Genomic DNA, 22,718 nt, shown 5'->3' with positions numbered 1-22,718 from the left:
GGTCCCTGAGGGATGGTACTTCTAAGCCTCAGACAAAAGCAAAGTCCTACTTTTGCATACAGCAGTCACAGTATACTGCCCAGATGCTTAAGAAAATGTGCAGAATCTGCTCTGCTCCCAAGGACTACCTGTTCCACTGCAGGCAATGCCTGGCACCCCTACCTCCCTGTAAGCATTCTGGCAGGAAAAAGAGAAAAATAAAAAAAAGAGAGAAAGGAAAATCCTTTATTTTAGATTAACAAAATTATTTTGTCTCTTTCGGCCATTACTATTATTTATATAATACTGATATTTAAGCTCTTATCAGGACCGTGAATCAATGCTTCATTTGTACAATAGGCCAATTCACACTTTTTACAGGGAAAATGGAGCACTGTATCCATTATTTCATATTTTCAGTCTCTTCACCAGTATGAAATAGTGAGATTGTGAAAACTAATTCTGAAGAATATAGCTGCCTCTAGAAATAACAACGTAAATTTCTGACCCAATTCACATCCTTGCTCTGAAGTATAATTAAACAGCATTTCATCTTCTAAGAGCTTAATGTAACCATCAAAAAAATTAAGAAAACAAGTTTTGGATTCATAATAATCTGAATGCCATGGTGACTTTTTATTTAAAAAAAAAAAAAATGCAACACAAAGGATGTTTGGACTTGAAACTTTTGATTTGGTCCTCTAACATTCAGGTTTTAATACTATTAGTTTGTTATTTATTTGGTAATACGGTAGGTTGTCATAAACTTCAGAGTTGAAATACTTATAAAACATGTTATCACCCAGTTTGTGTTCTTTGTTGATTTATGTGAGCAGAATTTACAGTAAATAATTTGAAAAATGTGACTTCATTACAACAGATCTACATAAAACATCAACTGGGTGTAGTAATCATTAAAAAAAAACCCCAAACCCACAAATTTAAAACAATGTAAATTTTTTTTTTTTTTAAGGAAAAAAGTCACCTACAGCTTTGTATTAGGATGTTGTCAACAAGAATATATCAAGAACATTTTTATTTCTTAATTATTTTTCAAGAACTCAATTTAAGATATCTAGCCAGAAATTCATAAGAAACTAACGCAAAGAGAAGGAAAACCAAACATTTAAGCGGTACTTGATTGACTGCATATGGCAACCTATGTTACTGAAAATCACCGCTGTTAGAAATCGTAGTAGTTAGAACTTTGAGGAAGGAAAGAAAGAAGGCAGTTTTACTTCCAAAGGATTTTAAAAAGCATTTTGCAGTGTTGATAGCTTTTGCAAACATCTGCCCTCATATAATACTAGAATTCAGTGCTGTTAGAAAGTATGTTAGAATTACATTCATAAATTCTTCTCTTTCACCTTCCCTATTCCTCCTACTCCCATATGCTTTACATTTTATTAAAGCATTTACCTGAATTGAACTTGGCACAAAAATTTAAAGCCCAGAGTAAAATACTTCCACAGATATAAGGGCGGGGGTGGGGAATCAAACCAACAAACTGCCAATCTCCCCTCATCTCCCCAAACAAAAAACCACCTACAAGAAGTAATTACTTACAAAATCCTAAAACTGAAAATTAAATGTATTAACTAACCAGATTCAGCAAAACAAAGCAGGGATTTTTTTCTTAGACATTTTGTATATAGACAAAAATGCAAGTAGACATTCATATAATTAATTCTGCAGTGTAGAAGGGCAAAAATGCATGTAATTATTGATGTGTGCATATACATACATACTCATACACACATACGAACACAGACACAACAGGCCACAAAACCTGAACATATCAGCTTAAATGAACAATGATTTCTTGTTGCAATGTCCTATACAGTATTTTGCAGAATATACCTTTAGTCTCCTTTGAGGTACAGCATCCCAATCTATAGACCTGAACCATCGATGTCTCTTCACATCATCTGCTCCATTCTTTAAAGAAAAAATCAAAATTAATATTTAGTGAGTTATATGTATGCCAAACCATGTATTTCACCATAAGAACTGTGGTAAAAAGGCAGGCTAATGGTCTAACTTTTTTTCTTTTCTCAGGTGATAATCATTAAAGGATTCTACAGGATAAATTCATAGTTTTATTTCCCTAGCAGATCCTGAGTTCCAGCAGTAAGATCCAATTTTTTTTTTTTTTTTTTTTAGCAGCATTCTTCTGACACAAGGGAGATCAAGAACAGGCTTTAAAATACCCACAAAATCCTTCACTGCAGTTCTGTTCACTTCTGTTTCCTCCAACATTTTAGAGAATGCCTCTTATTCAGATATACTTTCTAATTCTCACACTAATAAAAAAAAAAAATTGAGCGTTGATGGTGTCAAATAAAAATTATGTCTGGGAATCACGTAGTTCTATCAAATATTACAGAGGTTTAATGCTGACAACAAGAGGTTCTCAGTACTGTTACAGAAGTATTTATATAAAAACATTTGTTTTCATTTTAGATATACAGTTAAAGGCATATTTGTCTTGCAATGATTATTCTCTCTGAGCTGACTGTTTTGATTATGTGCATAAAGAATGAAAATGTCTCCCCCCACTCCCCCCCCCGGATGAAGCTTGGTACAAGCACAGACTCCTTCTCAAGACATTAAGCACTGGGCAAAACCAGCTGGGTCTCTGTCTCAGGCCTGATGACAGCATAGTTTTAATGCACAGCACTCAAGCTCATACCACACGCAGCTCCACGGAATGAAGCGTATCACACATTTGTTTTTTTCTGATGTATATGGAGTAGGACTATCCATGCTCACATCCAAAGAAGGAACAAGGAGAGTAATTTATCACCTAGTTCCCTCAAAAGCAGATCTGACAATGCTTCGCCAGAAAATGCCCAATGGAATTTAAGTCTTTTTAAACCAACTACGATTTTTTAAAAGGATCAGACTTAAGACTGACCTACCGCCCCCACCCCAAATCCCACTTCTAATTAGAACTATTTTTGATTTTGACATTTTAGCCAACTGTACAGAAAAAACCCAAACAAACCAAAACAACCACAGACAAAAAAAAAAAACAAACAAACCAAAAAACCCCCAAAAAACAAAAGCCAGCCAAACACAATTCCTAAAACCCATGTTCAAATAAACCAAGGTTTGCTTTTGTTTTTGTCTTCCTTCAAAACTGTCAAAAGATAAAAAAAGTTTTCACTGGTCAATAACTTTCTAAATTTTCAGCTTATGAAAGTTTGGTTTTAATCCTCCTGCTCTTACCCCCGCCCCGAAAAACACTGGAAAGAACTCTGAAGGATAAGAAAAACATTTTTTTCCTAGCTTTTCTTACCAGTCTAAGTTTGTGCCATAAAAGGCTCTGAAAAGGAACTTTGGACAGCAGGTTCTAGCATCTATACTTATATCAGTATGTTCAAGGAACCTGGGTGACTCTGCATCTTTTACATTCTTCACTTATGTGCACCGTAAATTGTGCTTTGTGCAAAAAAGCAAACTTCTAACCTCCCCTGCCCAAGGAGATGGAATTTTTAGCTGTCTCTATAAAACTAAAAGATTACACAGCTAATTTATGTACCTGCAACACTGTAACAACAATAACAAGCCAATGAATACAGGATTATCTTACTCTGCCAAAGGGTAAATTAACCTACACTGAGTTTTGTGTGGTAGTTTGGCTGGTCTGTTAAAGTACCTGAGTTTGTTCACATGCAGCTAACTTCTCACTGCCCTACCAACCATAGCTACTGCACAGCTGCAGAATCAAATAAGCTTGTAATACAGCTGTCATCTTCTTGGCATTACAAGTAGTACCACATCAGGACATCACACAGAATTCACAGGATTGCTTTGTGTTCCTCCTTGATATATCACAGATGTAGATGTATTTCTGAGGTAGGCTAGAATGTTACCTGGAACATGTGAGTGTATTTTTCATTAGTAAGCTATTGCCTTCAGAAGTCTGTTCAGAATGGGATGAATAATTCTTCTTGGTGGAAGACTGTTTGGCTGTGCTTAATCAGCCCCACCACCAAACTATCAGGACAATGACCAAACATCATGGTACTACAACAACCTTTATATTCCTTAAAATAATTTTTAAGCTTCAAATTTGGTTAGTGCTCCTTCTGGGATTAAACAACTCCCAAGAAAGAACCAAAATCAGCTGGCGCTGTCCTACAGGACTTAACACCACATTTCTGGTCTAATGTAATGGTCTAATGTAAATCTTCAAATTAATCAAGAAACAGGTAGGGTTTCTTTTTTTTCCTTCTCTCTTTTTTTTGGGGGGGTGGGGTGGGTGGGGAGGGAAACTGTCAAGAAGGATAGCATTAATCCAGGCAAACAGGAATATGATTTCCAGAAATACACTGTTAAACTTTGCATTTAGGATTGCATAACTGAATTAATGTATGGGAAAATACATCTCAATTTCACGCTTATAAAAGCAAAAGCCATAGAAGAGCTGTTCTACATCATTCCTACAGAATTCTTTCAACCTTGTGCTATGTTCTGCATTACACCTAACATTTTATACTGACCTTCATATTTCCTAATCGTCTTGTCCTGTCTACCACAAGCAGCTTCTTAATAAGGTCTCTGCAGTAAAGAAAACATGTTCTCTGTTAAACAAAAGTAATTTATATTTGACTGTCATACAAATGTTACAGAATATGAGCATACTTCCCTTTGGCTAGCTAATACTATGTATAATTTACCCATTCATTTCCTACATATTTTAGAACACTTAAGAGTGAATGATAAAAAGGAATAACCTGTTCTAAAAGGAACTTGCAGAATTCTTGCAAGTTCCTTTTAGACTCTTTCAAGAAAGAAAGGAAAAAAATTTTCTCTCTCTCTCCTCCCCTGCCCCCCTCGCCAAGTAGTACTATATCTTTCTTTGTATTTTTGTATTTTGCTGGGCATTCCAAGTCTCAAAATGGATCTCAAACATATTTGGCAGAACACAACTCTAATATATATAAAAAAATACTGATAAAGCCGCACCCTCAACTTTATACATTGACATTTAAACTGTGGCAGCTAAACATTCAGAGAAACGGTGGAAGAGCTAGTCATCTGCTTTAAACTACTAACATCTATAAGCTTTAATTTAATTGAAAATGAAAAGCCTCCCCTGAGATTTTAGTTCATTGAACAGTTCTACATAAAGCTAAATCAACATTTTAACAGATGAATGCAAGTTAAGAGACATAACGGACTTCCATTTTAATAGCAAAGTACTTTAAATATTAAGCACCAAAAACCCAACATAAATCAAAGTGAGCATTACAATTTATTGAGTTAGCTTGATTACTTCTGACCTGAGAGAATAATCTGGCTTCACAGTTCTATAAGCAGTTACTTTTTATCTCAAAGATTATTTTGCTATTTATTTTTAGGATAATAGCATTAGGATAATAGCACTCATTGCATAAAGTACCAATGACAGGAAAGAACAAAAGTTTAGCCATCCTTCCTCCTGTAGCCTCAAACAGACCTGAGAGATGCAATGCTGCATGAAATGCTGGGAATCTACAGAGTATGGCTAATTCCAATTTTTAACTTTGTAGAAGGTTTAAAAAAACCCAACAGTTTTATTCACAGAAAAGAATGCAAACATATTAGTGACACACCTGTCTCTCTCTATCGCTAACTGTAACACCTACTATCCCAAAACAAAACCAGTATTCTGTCACCTACCCTTGAAATCACAAAAGTGTATGCACAAATATATGAACTGAGAGTTAATGTGCTAGACTGTTTGAAAAGCTGTTGTATTTGGCAGGAATATAGTTCTAAAATTCAGCTAGAAAAATATTCAATTGCTAGATAAAAGGAGAATAAAAAAGTCAAGGTAGAAAGCAATTTTTAAAACTCTCATGATCATTCCAGCCAATCAATATTTGAATTAAATTATGTGACCAACTCCTTTTATAGTCATCTTCGCAGAAATACCTTCTCCCAGTTCTTTGTGGAGAATACTATTCCTTATGCAGAAGGCTACAAGAACGGCTATAACCAGGCTTTAAAACAGAAGGAGGACTGAAAAAAAATCCAGAAACCCAGAACTGGATTCACAGGCTATATGGCCAAAGATAAATCATGGAGTTTCCTATTCCTATATACCCAGAAAACATTCAGTGGATCATTCTTGGCTTGCTTCAAAAATTCACCTTATAAAAGAACAGTTAAGGGATGAGCTTGCTCAGTGATACTGTGTTGTCACTAAAGATGAAGACATTTGCTGCATTCAATAGAACAAACACCCATTAAATTGAAACAAGTAATAGATTGTTTAGTACTTCTTTATTACATAGTTTCTCAAGAGTAATTTAGAAATGATCATGTTAAAGTCAATCCAATAGATATGTTGCTGTATGTATGCAGGGAATGAAATTCTACACCAAGGTCTTTCCAGACCAATAACCATTAAACTGCTGTAGCACTGGTGTTTCATTTGGTATTTTCCAAAACTGTCTTTGCAAAGAAAAGTTTACAAAAGCAAAAAAAGAAAAATATAAAGAAATAACTTATAAACTCGTTAGTGACCAAAGAAATAGGTGGAGCATAATTAATACTTATGTTTTATCAGAAATTAAATAACACAAAACTGCTGACAGTCTTATTTTGGAATTTCTAGTTGGTTAATTTATCATCATCATCAGGGCAGAAGTTGCTCTTCAGAAGAGATCTGAACTAATGGTCAAATGTGTCAAGGACTTCATGTATACAGGACAAAGGACTTGGAGAAAACACCTGATCAAATCGCAAGGTGGCTAGCAAAAGGGACACAGCAGAGAGCAGAGATGGTAGCTTAGGCCAGAAGGAACAGCACTTAGACAAGACGCCCAGCAGTTACACAGCGCAGTAAGAGACAGTGAACATCATGCAGCAGGAGGGAAAGCAAAAGTAGTACAAATTCAAAAAGTAGAAAGTGTGGGAGGGTGACAGGGGGTAGAAGGGCAGAAAAATGTCAACCAGTAAGTTTACGTAGTACATCTAGGTAGAAAAGTTTTCTCAGAATTCAAAAAGGAAAGCAGTTTTGCTGCCTAAAAGCAGAGAGTTAAAGTTCAATTGTTACAAACACAGTATAGCACTAATACTTCAGACATAGCCTGCATGTGACAGGACCCAAGATAGTCTTCTTCCTTGCTGAGATACCAACTGATAGGAAGAAGAGAGAAAAATCAAGCGGGATCCAAGTAAGGTAAGAAGCAGACTGTCGCCTTAGGACAAAATAATCTTGGCACCTGCTTTAAGCTAATGGTGCAGATGTCAAAGACTATCCAGTTCTGCATATTGTGGTTCAAAGAAAAGGAAGAGAGGTTGACAGGAGAGAGATACATTATGCTAACAACTCACTGCAGAAAGCAGGTGAAGCCTCGCAAATGAATGAGATCACCCAAAACCAAGGTGTGAAAGGAAGAAAGCCCAAGCTAGAATCCCACGAGACCCCTTAAAGGCAGGAGCGTACTGGGAACAAGCTGCCAAACACACACTGAAAGGACATCTGGATAAGAAAAGCTGGGAAAGAGGTGTATCAACAACTATGTTGATTAATGTATCCTACAATTCACTGGCAGTCACGTCTAGACTGAAGAGCAAAACCTGCATATGCATGCTTACTACCATAACTAGGAAACTTCACAGCATCAGGCATCTTCTAGACAGTAGAAATCAGTGGTGGTCTGTGAATGTCGAGCACAAACAGAAGCTAGCAGCATCTCTACTTTTAAATGCTTCCACCATGTTAGACAGGTTGCTAGTGATAATAACCTAATTTGAGCTGTTCATTTTCTGGTCACACACTTATACTTTAGTGCACACAACACTATGTGAGATACTCAGTTTTTCTTCTTAAGACAGACTGGGTTGGGAAGACAAAACAATGAGACTACATTAAATTGGAAACAGCATCGAGATAATAAGGGAAAACTCTGTTAAGAACAGACAAATATGAGACACTAATCAGCCTAATGTGATGTAGATGTGCTTGATTCAGTGCACCTGATGATTCAGTGCAGGCTTAAAAAATCCTCCCCAAATGATTATTTTTGCAAGAGAATTCATAACAGGTCAGAGAAAGTTGGACAGATTTCATTAGATTTACCATACATTTTATCTATTTACCTAGTGACAGTAAGCAAGTGCCATCTCTATGGTCACTTCTTCAAAACACCTTGAATGATTAACCTGGGAACGTAAGAATAACTTCCTGTCCTCGTTCACTCAGTCATCTCTGCTTCTGAGCAGAAACTTCATGTTTAAAATCGCACTTCTTCTGTTCTAATGTGTACTAACAATTATTTCAATTACGGAGTTTTTCAATAGGGAAAAAAGCATTTCATCTGCAATATACCTCTCAGAATTGCAAAATACTATGAATAAAACCCATACATGCATATATAAGACTGCATATTGAACTGGGGCCCTGCTATCAGAAATGGAAGTCGATTTTATACTGGAACTTCTGAAGTATCAGACAGTTCATTCAAATAGTTATGTTGCAGAGTGATTTAACTGGTTCGTATGCATACAAAGGAACAGTTTAGTATTCACTTCCTGCTCTCCTAATTTTTACTCATATTAAATTATCTCCTCATATTTCTCCTCTTTTCTTTCTTCCAGGAACCAACCTGGTACCAATGAGCTTTGCACAAGGTAGAAAAGCATTTAATATTCCAAAATATGCAGAAAAGTAAGAGATGCAGATACCATCTTACAAATGTATCTCCAGCTTGAAAACTACCAAACACATGATTTTACTTGGACTGCAAGAGTAAATGTAATTAAAATATTTTCCAATGTGGCATTTTAGAAAATCAGAATCTGGTATCTGGTCTTCTATGAAGATCCTTTAGAAACAGTGCGCAGGAGGTGTTTAAAATATAAAAGACAGTGTTGGGAGTCATGGACTTACTTTACATATAAATCCAAATGCCTCGGGAAATCTATTTTGCCAGCAAGAATCTTCTGATATATACCAAATGGATTGTCATCAAAAAACGGAGGAAACCTATTTTAATACAGCAAATTTTTAGAGGTTAGAAAAAGAATTTCTAAAATAACTTATAAACATTATGATGTTATAGTAATTCCCCTCAGAGACTATTATATAGTTCTTTATGGTAGGGCATCATCAATCAAATACTAACTTGAAGAATAACAAGTTAAGGCTGCTATTGCAAAACAAAAAACATTTTTGTACACAGCACCATGAATACAGAATTAGAATTGAAGTATTACAAGAGAGATTTTTGTTACATTAATACAGTAAAAATATCAATTATGAAACAAATTTTCAGTGTTAAAGTAAAAAATGCTTTGGCTTTATCTATAAAACCCAAGGGTATACTTTCCAAAACAGCATTACCATTTTTGTTCTTGTCCTGTAACTGCAGGCATACCCTTCCTTATTCACTAGTTTCTATTTAAAGTTTCAAAGGACCCTCATATGAATATTGTCCAGTTCCGTTATTTATTGTACTTCTGGAATTCAAGTATATGTTTTGTTAGAGAAGGTTTGAAAGAGACAGACTGTTCAGAACCTGAAATTCTCTCAAGTGCAGCTGTCTTTCTCTGTTGGACAGATAAAGTACTTGTTTCATAATCTTCCCAAGATGATCAGTAAACCAAGATGCAATTAAATTTCTACTTTTGCTAATTTCTAGAAAGTTCTTCATGAAGTTATGAGCTAACAGAGAGACTACTTCTTGTCTTATAGCTACAGTAAGAATTGAAAGTTTTCTGTTGTGCTTCCTTTACTAGTATAATACATACCCTGATTACTGCAAGAGGCTCAGAGTATGGGTGCATCAGTACAGTCAGTATAAGCAGCTTAGCCCAAGTGCCAACAAGTTTTCAGGGTGGCAGTCACCTTTTTAGAAGTTACCACAGGAAACCTTTTCGGGGAATGGAATAACTAACTACTCATTCACTAATCTCAGTCCCGCCTTGACTTCTGTAACATGACCAAAGCATCCCTCCTACTATGCTTCTGTCTCAAAACCCCTACAGAATAGAGAAAAAGGGATTTTGAGTATCAACCATATTAGTAACATCCAACCACCATTACAGTCCAACGTTTTAAATATTTTCACATCTCCCTAACGTTTTATAATTACTTTCTAAGAGAACTTAACTGCTTGTGTACACACACAAATACAGTGCTGGTGGCTTCGGAAATCATTGGTAGCACAACCAAGGGTGAAAACGTTTCTTCATTTCACATTCTTTCCTTAATTTTATGCTACTCAAACTAGCTTATTCCTCAACAAGTACTCTATATTATTTCCATTACGTGTTTTCAGAAGTACTAATTTCTTCATTATTCAGCTGATGGTCAAGTGAATTCGCATTTCCTTCGAAATACTGTAAAATTCAGCCACAAACAAAACCAAATTCCATGAGAATAGTTAAATAAAGTTGTCTGTATGCATAAAGTAAAAAAAAGTAATACTTCAAAGCACAGAAAAGCATGACAAAAATATATGGTTAAGGAAAGACTGAAGAACATTTGTTGATGGTGTTCAGAAAGCCAGAGTATTTTCACTCTGAAAAACTGAACAGTCTCAGCTAGAAAGAAACTCGAAAATATAAGAATCTCAGGAAAAAATATTTGTGTGTTTATAAATTCCTGCTCTGACACTAAAGAACAAGGAAAATGTGATAGATATTTAACATATATAAAACTTTCCCACACCACAGAGACTATCATATAAAGTTTCTTTTTCAGTCAGGCAACATTATGTTCTTCACATTCTCCAAAGCAAGTTGACAAACAGTACACTCAATTTCCAATTTTGTATTTGTTATTAGATATTAGCATCTATAGATGCATAAAGCAATTAGAATGAGACTTTGTAACTATGTATTACAAAGGTGCCAGCTGCAAGTAAGCAGATTGATATGAAATGCAGCAAGGTTTTTTCCCTCCATTTCCAAACATTCTTCACACCTCAGTAGTGTACAATCAAGAAGAATAAGAAGTATGTATAAGTTTTTACATATTTACATATGTTTAAATTGCTCTTTGCTTTCCCACTTTGAAAATCCAAAATTACTATGTCTAGAATTCTTGAGAGAAATTTAAATCACACTTGGCTATATAATAATTTAATGGCAATACTGCTTAAAGTGCATTTGAACTGTATGCAAAATGGGAATAGCTTTGGAAGATTACATAGTTTTCTTACGGACAAACCAAGTAACTTAACTGTGATACTACTTGTAAATATCAATCTTCAACACAGAACAGATTTTAGACAAAACAATGCAAGTATTGTGCTAGGAGCTACTTAAGAAATCAACAAAAACCCCCTTGAGTTTCAGACTGTCTTCACACTGTAACACAAACAGCTGCCTTTTTCCACCAACTGAAAAGCTGCTAAAAAAAAAAAAAAATCTCTGTATATAGGACAACAGCTGCAAACCATTCCTTTTGCTAACTGACACATAACAATGGCACTGACATTGGTCTCAAAGATAACAGGTAGTTTTAGCACTGGAGAAGAGAAATTGTAAAACCTCAAGGGAAAATACACAAGTCTAAGAATATTAAACCGTAGACAGGAATCATTAGCTACCTAAAATGATAGACCAGCACACCACATACGACCACCAAAGCAAAACAAAAAACCACAAAGCCCTCATCAAATGAGAAAATTCAGTTAGCTACACATCTAATGAGAGTACAATTATGACCTAACATATATAACATTAAATAACAAGTATATTTTCCTCTATGGTAGATTGTAACAGAACACATTTACTCAAAATAAATAGATCTTTCAACTATTTCTATTGACAGTTTGTTTAGCTTGTTTAGATTAACTCTATGAACTTGATATTACTAATCTGTTCTGTAAAGATTTCTTCTCACCCCTGGTTTTCTCCATTCTTTCCCCTTCCTATATTTTACTATCTTAAACCTAAATGGGACCATGCCTTAAGCCTAGCGTGTGCAGCACTAGAATTCCATGAGCCTCTAGAGATTAAGTTACAGAAATAAGACACTGCAGAACAGGAAAGTGTGGTTTTGTTTGTTTGTTTTTAGAGAGACCATTTCCTTACACACACATCTACCAATCTTCTCAATTGCTTTGGGGGTTCAGAGAGAGTAACTTCAGGAAATAACTACCAAATGCCTTAAATAATTTACTTGCAGACAATAACTTAGTCTTAAAGTCAGGTTTTTTTCACCTTCAAATAATTTTCATATTTCTTAAATCATCTTTGAATTTCAAGGGATAAAGTTACCTAGGACTGTTTTTGCATTAAAAGCCTTGATAGTAAATATCAAGCCGCATCTTGAGTTGAGTTTTAGAACACTACTGCCAACAGCATCGAAAAGCTGATAAAATGCTAAAAGCATATGCCCTGTGTGACAACCTGCCTTCCTAAAGAAAACACACACGAGCCACAATCCCTGCCCCCATCAACCTCCCAAATCCTAGAATCTTAAAAATTCTAAGCAAACAGTATGAATCTACACCCCCCACACCCCCCAAAAAACCCAAAAACAAACCCGAAAAACCACAGAGCAAAACCAAAAAAACTCAGCCAAACTTGGGTGGAGTCCGTATCCGAAGGGGTGATAGGGACTCCACCCAAACGCTAAAAAATAAAAAGAAGCATCCAATCATTATGAAGACCACATCTACACAAATACTGTAGTAAAAACCATTACAAAATCACTTTCAGCAGACAGCTGCTCTGTCAATCAGCCTATATAAGGTCTCGGTTGCCTTTTAGAAATGTGTAATTTATCTCCATTGGTTACGAGTCTCTATAGCCAAAGTGTTTATATTAACCTTGGGGAAATCCAGATCTCATCACTTGAGCCAGATAGTGTCAGGACACAGAAGATTCTACATAGAAATGATTGCAGCTGCTCCCTTTTTTTTTTATGAAGAATATATACCGGTCATATTTCAGTAGAATATATAGCAGTCATACTTCAGCGCCATGCAGTCTTGAGGTCTCAATGACTCCAGAGATGAGATCTTGCTTGATTATCACCTGTAGTCAGTATGTTAACTTTGGAAACCATGTTTCTATTACTGCTGTAGTAGAGAGAATCCTACCAGTGTCTCTGTAAGTCACAGAAAGAAAAAACGCCCAATATCCACTTACACTGAGACCACACAGACCAAACAGAGAGTGGTCCCACTGAAACCTGTGGCAGGAAAGTAAATCACTCAGACTACAGCTGGGAGACTGCAGCACTTGCGCTCACATTACAGCACCAGACACTTTTATCTACAGTCTTCATGCTGTCTAGGACTAAGATTAGTGGCAACAAGGCTGCTGGGAATCTCTTGCTCCTTTCATCCCTCCGAGAAGGATTCCCTTGACCAACTTGGGCTGCTGAGCCTTACAGGGAGAGGTGGAAGAAAGGTGAAGCCTGGCCTCTGCACACATCAGCCTACATAAATAATGACTTTTTATTAGACCAGTCAGCCAAGGCTGCCTGGGTCAGTAGGGAACTATTAGTACATTTTTATGCTTTTTCTGTCCAGAAATTGCCTTGAGATTCAAAGTAAATGCATGTGCAAGCCTTCAGGACATTAAGAAAGCAAGCAGTGGGCAGCAGTGCTGTCCTGGGATAAAGTTTTGCTGGGAAGAAGTCACAGCATCAAACACAAGCAATGGACTGGAGCTCTGAAGTGATCATCCATCAGAGGAACAGTCTGCTCAGGCAACCTGACGAGCTTGTCCAAACACTGGAAGAGTCACCAGTTACCTTGAACTGACAGCACGGTATAGAGAAAAGGAAGAATAAATCCATGCAAGGATTTTTTTGTTCTGACCACTCTATGGGGCTGCAGATCCAGAAGGAAAGGCCATAGAGGCAACACGATGCATGCTCAGGGAGCAAGAAGGCACACAGCACACTGGGCCTGGCATTGAGAAGAAGTTCTAACGACTATAAAACCAAAACTGATTAAATATACTGTGTTTCTTCCAAAGCTATGAAAGCCTTGCTTTCACCTGCATTTGTTCTACTGCACCAACCATGGCAAAACCACTTTCTTTCAAAATTTCCACTTTTTTTTTTTGCCCCCATGCGCCTTCAAAAGATACAGCCAAGACAAAAACCAAGGAAAAACACGTGGATGTCTTAGTACACAAGCAGAATTTCACGTTCTCTCTAAACCAGTTATTTATTTTACTGAAAATAATATTTCTTTTTTGAAATCAGAGAAAATTTAGACAATTACTTTTATCTACCTAATACTCAAAGTCAGTAACAGTTAATTATGTTAATGCCAGAAAGTATCTCTTCAGTTTGATTCTCTATCTTTCGGAAACAATGCTTATCAAACAAATTCCAAAACATCAAAAGTAGCATTTGAGCAAACCAATTTCCAAATAGACCTTTTAAGATTTTTCCCTGTTCTTTTTCCTTTGGTTTAAAGAAAAACAGTGCTCAGTAGTAATACAAGCTGTACTAATAAAAGTCTTCCTACTTGCCACTATGCATTTATACAGGCTAAACCTCCCACTGCAAATATTATTTCACTATGCTATAAATTAATTACAGAGATTTCAAAGAAAACTGGCAGTCCTCTTCACCCTTTAAATGTAAAGGATTTTATGTATAAAAATCTAAACTTCAACAAAACTTGAATTTCCAAAACAGGTAAGGAAAAGAGCAGCTGTTAAAAAAAGACTTAAGTAAAAAAAACCCAAACAAAACCAACAAACAAAAACAACACACACAAAAAACTAAAAAATCCCTGTAAGAACAGTGATATATGTTTTGTACAGCTTCCCAATTCCTTTCTTCAGAGGCAGAAATGAAACTGGTATATCATTAATAAATTTAGCCCAAATTTGCTATTCCGAAAATCATAAATAGAACTAGTAAAGAATCCTGTATCACATAATATTGCTGTGATATAGTAATCATTATCACTTACCCTGACAACATCTCAAATATAAGAATTCCTAGGGCCCACCAATCCACAGCTCTTCCATGGCCTTTGCTTTGTATAACTTCTGGTGCAAGGTACTCAGGAGTGCCACAGAGCGTCCATGTCCTGGGAGGAAAAGAAGAAAAAAACCCCCACAAACAACAAAACCACACTGAAGTGAAACTGAAACAACAGTAATAGAAAAAACCAAACACATATATGGAGTACCCAACCTATACCTATGTATTTATTGTGTATAGCAACAGGAAAAAAAAAGAAAGAACTCTACAAGATCTAAAAGGACTCCTTTGATGATGCTCTCCAATGTATTAACAGTGGTAAAGCCCTGTAAGCTGCAGACCCTGAGAGTTCATGGACTACTTCTGACAGGCCCAGCAAAAAGCAAGCTTATTGGCCTTTTCCAGCAAAAAGAAAAATTTTTGCTTAGAAAAAACAAAGAGGGGGAGATAAAAAAAGTAATAGTTTAAATCAGTAAACAGCTGCAGACATAAGTAAGATTCCTTTTACAATCTAAGTCACATTTTTCAAATAGTATTGAAATGTAACCTGTCATCACTTCCACAATACCCATTAAAAGGAAAACATTTTGTATTTTTAATTATTTAAAATATTTACAAGGTGTAGTTAAACAAGTGTGAGATATGCAAGTAATATTTCTGATATATTTTAATGTCATTTTTAGTCATAGCTTTCTTAATATAAGCTCAGGATATAAAAGTGTTATATTGCTACCTAATTGAAATATGTATTTCAAGTTCTATAAATTCATGAAATAAATTGAAGCTAAGTAGTTAATATTTACAAAGACATAAGCAGTTAACGTTTACAAAGACCAAATTACAATTTGAAACAAAGAATATTCTGAAACCATTTCTTTCAGAAACGTGAACTCTTCTTTGTAAAAATACCCATGTGGAATTTGCCTGGCTTTGCTACCTTGACTTATGTTTAAATACACACTAGAGAAAAAAAAATGTGCTTTCGTTCTGAATAAATTACACTTCCCTAATAGCAAGTCAGAAGATGAAACTGAAAAAGTGCTCGCTAATTCAACAGCACAGAATAAGAAAAAAGCGTATTGCATTTTAAGAAGAGTTCTAGTAAGATATGACAAAGAATATAGTCACAAAATTAATGGTCACTGCACATGATTAATAACTTGCAGCAAAAGAAACTCTAATTGTTTTATCTGTGAGTGCAGGAAGAATCTTCTCCAATCAAACTGGTAACATGGTCCTAAACAAATGCATTAAGAAGAAAAGCAATCACCTTTAGAAGTAATACAGACTCCTTGCAACTTCTGTTTTTTCCTACTGCTGTTCTGCTAAACTTAAACTTTCTTTTTCCTAACTGTAAATGGATATTCAAGATGCACCTTACAGAATCTCAGACTGTTAATAATTTTTTTAAATTTTTTTTCTTTTTAAAGATTAAATAATACATTTTTCTGAGATGGCAGAATTATTTTAAACAGAGCTTTTGGGTATTTTTTTCTTGTTTTCCTTTTCTTGTTTTTTTTTTTTTAAGCCTTACCCTTGATTCATAAAAATACTTAAGATCAAGGAATAGGAGCTGTACAGGCAGTCAAGACTTTAAATGAAGATGTATGATGCACAGAATTGAATTTCTTTAAGCTTGATTTTAATATGGCAAAAGCTAAATTACTCCAGCTAAACTGTCAGAATGCATTAGACACACTATGCACGCATGTGCTGCATGGTTCTTGAAACTACATTCATTAGTGTAAAGAATACATGTTTAATTTTTGTCATAAAAGGGTGGCATAATTTTTATTGCTAGAAAATATAAACACTCATTTTCCAAATCAACCATACTCAAGAAAATTCTTCGGTACAGCACTGCTTTACACACTACTGCCATCTAGCAGTTGCCTAGATCAGGACTAGACAATTCAGAGAAAACAGCAAAGCTTTGCTGTCTTTTAAAACAAAATAGTCCTCCCTCTCCCAAATTTAAAAAGCTGTATTACAATCCATCGTATGACTTTTTTTTCATATCGATTTAGCCAGCTCTGCAGATGAAGCAGCTGACCATTTTACTGTATTTGGGAAGAAGGGCTGTACAATTAAAGCAGACAGGCACATTCATTTTAATGGACAAGCTAGACAGTTTGCAGGATAATGCCTCACAACGGTCACCCTTTCCTCCCCCAAAATTGCCAACACTATGAATGCACAAATTCAGCTAAGATGCAGTCTTTGGTGGTTTTCATCCCTTATCAAGGTCATTTACATACAAAAAAAAAAAAAAAATCAGTGAAAAAAACTTGACCATGACTTCCAGGACCCACGTAATTTGTTGGTGACAATGTAACTAAAAAGACTCTGAATTACCATACAGGTTAATAACAAGATCCTTTTTATTCAAGCAAAAGGAAAACCACAAATTAAGGAAAGGCAAACATAACTTGAAGTCCCCTAGCTGCACTAGGAAATAAAATTTATTACCACCAGCAGGTCATCTACTTCTCTTACTTTCAATCAAGAAATTTATGTTTACTAAGTACACAAAAACTTGGAGGAAGCTCAAATTCTTTGTCAAGCTGTGTATTTGTGCCGTAAGATCATGACTTTTATGTCCTCTTTTGTTGGTCATGAAACAAACTATTTAATATTTTGGAAAACGCATCAAGTAAATTCTATAAAAAGATCAAATTGTCTTCAGTATTTTTTTTTTAATCAATACTATTTCATGACTGTTGCATATTCATCTGAAAATCCAGATCATTCTTTTGAAGATAAATTATAAAGCAGAAAAATAAGAATAGACTGTTGCCTTCAAACTGCTACAAAAAGTCCACTGGCTCTGGGTTTTCAAGATAAAAGCTGAAATACAGGTGAGCAATAGTTGATAGGTTGAACATGTAATTTTAAAACACGAAAATAAAACAAAGAATCTACTCTGGTCACAAAGATAAGCTATAAAATAATATTTGCAGAACTTGTTAACAGTATTATTGAAGGAGTTAAGCCTCAATGGTTAACTATTTTAGCATTCTACACCATTCAGCAACCACGTCTGTAGTCCCTGACAGGCTTCTTGCATACAAGCCAGAGATTAACAACAATGTCCTTTTTGGTATTCTCTTCTGGAAGTTTCTCCATAATTATATTCAATGGAGATTGCTTTGTTTCTAGCCCACAAAGTTTGTTCTGCAAGACATTCTTGCTTCTACAGTGACAAACAATACTCTTCGCAAACAAGACTTCCTGTGTCTTTTTCCTCTTCAATTCACTCTGCAGAACAGCCATGAAGCACATCCAGCTTAAGTAACAGTGCAGAAGTATCCCCAAAATCTTTAAGGTTAATCATTTCAAGTTTCTAGGAAGACTTTCATAGTTTAAAATTATTATTTTTTTAGGAATGTAAACTGAACAAACTACAAATAACAGTGAATAACATTCCTCAATTAAAAAAAAATTAAAAAATCATGAAAGTCCTAACTATACCTAAAACTTTCATAACATTCTGAGTGAACTCTGTGCATTAAAAAAATACAAAACTCTATGAGCTTTAGTTTTGTGCTTCTCTGAAAGAACACAGGAATTACAGGAATTAAAAAAAAAAAGTGAGAAAGATCAGAAACATATTTAATGGGTATGCTATATCCAAAAAGTGGTATGTTTTCCAGAAAAAGAAAGTTCTAAAAAGGTAATGGCTATAAAGTTCAAAGCAAATCCTTTCTACCATCCTTCAGGTAACAATCATTTATACCCCCCCCCCCCTTTTCTTGACATTGCCTTTTTTTTTAAAGCAGTGGCACATATATTTTATGTGAATGTACTCACAAGAAACTGAAAAGGTTACTAAGTCTTCAGTTAAGCAACACCAAAATAGAAAAGAGAAGAAATAAACAGCAGCTGAGGCAAAGACACGCTGTTTTGGAGAAAAACTTCTAAGTACACTATGAGTGAAAAGGGATAAACAGAAGGATATATCAACAAGAAACAGGAGACAAGAAAACCTCCTCTTTCCTTTTTCTCCAGAAAAAAAAAAAAAAAAATTAAAGTTTAGCCCTTCAGAAAACGTACTAATAAGAAGGTAAATGTGCAGGCTGCTGCCCACAGTGGGAACATGAGCTCTGAGCCAGCTACTCTCCCTAAAGAGCAGCTTAATTGTAGATGGACATGGTGAACACTTCACCCTTTCACACATGGTAATGGCAAGAAAGAAAAATGTGTACAGAAAAATCTCAATTAAGCTACTACAGAACCATTCATGGGAAGTATTATGTATCAAAAATGTGTAGGTGTATTGAAGGTCTTCTGCTGACCATGTTTTATTTTACATATCACGTCTTGTCTTCTCGAGGAATACTTTTGTTGGTTCTAAGTGGCAGGCTTCCTCACAGCTGTTTGAAAAACATACATACTTTGTGTTTTATTTTCACAATTCATATACACTATATATATGTATACATATATATACACATACTCACATACATACACATAAGGTTCATGTGTACGGATGTTTGCCATGCATAAAAATGACAAAACGTCTCCTATACTTTTGATACAAAACAACCTACTGGAGTGCATTAGTGAATAAATTGCTGGCAACTGTGTATTTTTACAGTGACAAAACCAGCACTGTGAAAATTACTACAGCTAGTGGGAAAAATACTATGTAGTTCCAAAAAAACCCCCAAAACAAACAAATGAACAAACAAACCCACCACCCCAACATAAAAAACAAACCAGATTCACATAGGTAACTACCTGTGCTCTAACTGATAAAATCCTTGCTCCTTCCAACTTTATGTTCTGTATTTATCTTACCTGTTGTACATTTATAGGTAAATCAGCTACGAATATAAAAGTACTATAGCATTCTATGTTTCAACTCAACACAAATTGATCAATTTTACTGCCCCCCCCAGCAATACAGGATGCAAAAAACCAATTAAAAACAGTGGTGATAACTTGTTTTGATGTCCTAAAATGTATTTGAACAAATTTACTTACAGATTCATCTTCCAGATTGAAAAATACACTCTGATGTGAACTATCATCTTATTTAATGAAGGGTTACTTCTCTTGTGCCTTAAACCCACAGAAATCCAAATTAAGAATAACCACTAAGTGGCAATATCTCCATGTAAAAAGGAAGTCATAAGAATTTGTATCAAAATATCTTCTTTACTTACATGGAAGTAGCCTTACCTCTTCCTGCAAAAAGTTATTTTAATTTAAAAACAAAATATTAAAAAAAAAAGCCAGTATTTGTAGACCTATCTGCTTGCCCAGTGTAAACTGAATTCAGTCAAACATGTTGATATTAAAACACTATGGTTTTAAAACAGACTTTTAGACCTTAAGGGTGAATAGAACCAGCATACTTACTAGTTGCCTACCATTCTTCTGTGCCAAGGCAACCCAGCACTGTGAGCCTGTAACCTATAGGGAAGCAACCTTTATGACCTCCATAACACAATTTGATTTGTCTCAGCTGACTTTCACTTCATAAGGGATCCATTAAGAGTGGCTCCCTCAGATCAACTTTCATTTCAAATTGATGTTGTAGAATTTCCCCCCCCACACTGAACTGTTGCAAAAGCAGCATCAGACAGATAAACAAATGAGTGAAGAGGATGAGCGCCTATGGAATGCCTAACTCTCTTACAAGGCTGCCTCAACTAGAATAATCAGATAGTCTCCCTCAAGAGGTAGCCCAAGGGCATAATACCAATCCTTGTCATGCTGCTTTTCTAATATGACAGGCTAGTTTTTTCCTCCCTTTTTTTGAATCCCAATGACAGCTCTTGCTTCCTTTTAAGAACATGTATTATCATCTTGGACGAGTAGTTCAAACAGAGAGAACAGAGAAATCACTGGGGAAAAAACCTCTGCGTTATCAAAAAGTTTACATATGCTAGTAAAAAAGACATAAGGCTGACAGTATTGTAGAAGTTACAGTTAAATAAATAACTTCTGTTGAAGCTAGCCTTATTGTTTCTGTCTAGATTTTGCAGTTTCATTTCAGCAACAGGCTAGTGAGAACACTGTATGCAGCTTTAAAATCTTATTCCCACATTTCAAAAATCTCTCTAAAATGAAAGCAGAAGGAAATACAAGTTACAAAACATTTAGCAATTCAACGTGCACGGAGGAATAATGTCCCATTTACCATGCTGATGTACATACCTCAATATTTGCTCATATTACTTCACAGAACTCCCTTTTTACAAGATGACTGCTGAAAACTTAAATATACAAAACTACTCATATAAAAATATTTTTGTACGGTAGCTTATCTGTGATATTGCTCCTAGTGATACCTAAGGTGTAATATTGGTTTCTGTGCAGCCATTTTAAGACAATAATTTCCTTCATATTAAGGCATTTGACATGTGTGAACCACACGGAATGTTAGGTGAAATGCTGAGCTCTGAAATAAAACTTTTTTTCTTCCAACTGTTTAACATGCAAACGTAATTACCATAACAAACACCTACTTACCTATCCACCAGCTTTTTAGCAAATCCAAAATCAGTAAGCTTGATATGTCCTTCTTTGTCTAGTAATATATTTTCAGGTTTTAAGTCTCTGTAAACTATTTCTTTGGAGTGCAGATATTCTATTGCACAAATAATTTCCGTAGAATAGAACAGTCCTGTGCTGTTGTTGAAACGCCCCATGTTGCGCAGGTAACTAAAAAGTTCTCCTCCTGGCACATATTCCATTAACATATATAAAAAACGTTCATCATGGTTGGTCCAAAATCTGTAATAAAAATATTATTTTATTGAACAAACAAATTATGTCTCTGATTTGCTTCAGAAGTAAATTTCTGTAAAATGGTCTCTGTTGCCCCATGTACATAATTAATTTATGCTTCCTATTCCGCAAATATTAAAACCCCCAAGAATCTAGCAGGATTATGTGACAGACATTCAAGTACCTGACTTAACCTACGGTTATCTTTAACAAAAGCAATAGAAAAGCAAAAATGACAGCAAAACAAGATTTATTTCTGTGCCTCAGAATTAACTTAATGATAAGTACTTTCCATTCCTCCTGTTGCCTTTAATTTAAGAGCTATTATTGTGGTACAGTCATTACTAGAGTGCAGTAAAGAGCAGCTAGGAAAGAAAATCATTCCACGTGGCTTTCAAATGCTTCATTACAGAATATAGGAATCTTCTCTCCCACATTCCCCAAAACTAAGCTGTTTTTCCTTCTACCCACATTAAACAACTCATATACCACACACCCAAATGTAACTCAACAGTTAAGAAGAAAATAAGTATCTGGCAGAGGTCCTGAAGAATATTCTACCATTTTAAAACAAACAGCTATCCCTATTACTACGATAATAGATAAAGAACACTGTATCCCTACCTACTTCATTGATATAAGAAGAGAAGTTACTTTAGCTTCTAGTAACTGCTTCTGCAGTATCACAAGAATGGAAAGATCAAATATCTTTGGGTTTGGTTTTTTTTCCTTCATTAGCTGGTTCCTAATCAAGGCATAGAGTCTCAAGAAAGATAGGCAGAGCAAACTGAGCTCCCAAACCCACGAGTGACTTCTGCTCAGTAAGATTTTCTTTCTTGATACCAGCACTGAGGCAACCAAGAAAATGAGACTATCAGACATCAGCAACAGCCCCTCCATTCCTTCAAAGTGATGAAGAAAGCAGAGCCCAGGCTTGCCTTTTGCTTTTATGGCACTACTTCCCTATCACAAAGTCATCAACATCATTAATTGGCTATTGATGATGTTCATAATATCTTTATTGACTATGTAAAAACACTCTTGAGATGTATTTTAAGTAGTTAGGCAAAGTTGCACCTACAATAAACAAAGA

At 35.4% G+C, this 22,718-nt stretch overlaps 1 protein-coding gene across 1 annotated transcript in view; it reads right to left on the bottom strand.

The window, feature by feature from the left end:
* The window catches only part of PRKX (protein kinase cAMP-dependent X-linked catalytic subunit), a 61,938-nt gene that overhangs the window by 5,697 nt on the left and 33,523 nt on the right, over positions 1 to 22,718 (bottom strand). Inside the window, exons 3-7 of the mRNA XM_052773994.1 lie at positions 21,368 to 21,631; positions 14,874 to 14,993; positions 8,870 to 8,965; positions 4,488 to 4,545; positions 1,840 to 1,917 (exon numbers count right to left, since the gene is read on the bottom strand). Coding sequence (XP_052629954.1) covers positions 1,840 to 1,917; positions 4,488 to 4,545; positions 8,870 to 8,965; positions 14,874 to 14,993; positions 21,368 to 21,631 — 616 coding nt within the window. The remainder of the gene's footprint in view (positions 1 to 1,839; positions 1,918 to 4,487; positions 4,546 to 8,869; positions 8,966 to 14,873; positions 14,994 to 21,367; positions 21,632 to 22,718) is intronic.

This window comes from Harpia harpyja, chromosome 22 (genome assembly GCF_026419915.1).
Source record: "Harpia harpyja isolate bHarHar1 chromosome 22, bHarHar1 primary haplotype, whole genome shotgun sequence".
Taxonomy (NCBI): domain Eukaryota; kingdom Metazoa; phylum Chordata; class Aves; order Accipitriformes; family Accipitridae; genus Harpia; species Harpia harpyja.
The sequence above is the reverse complement of the archived record's forward strand: the minus strand, read 5'-3'. Positions and strand labels throughout refer to the sequence as shown.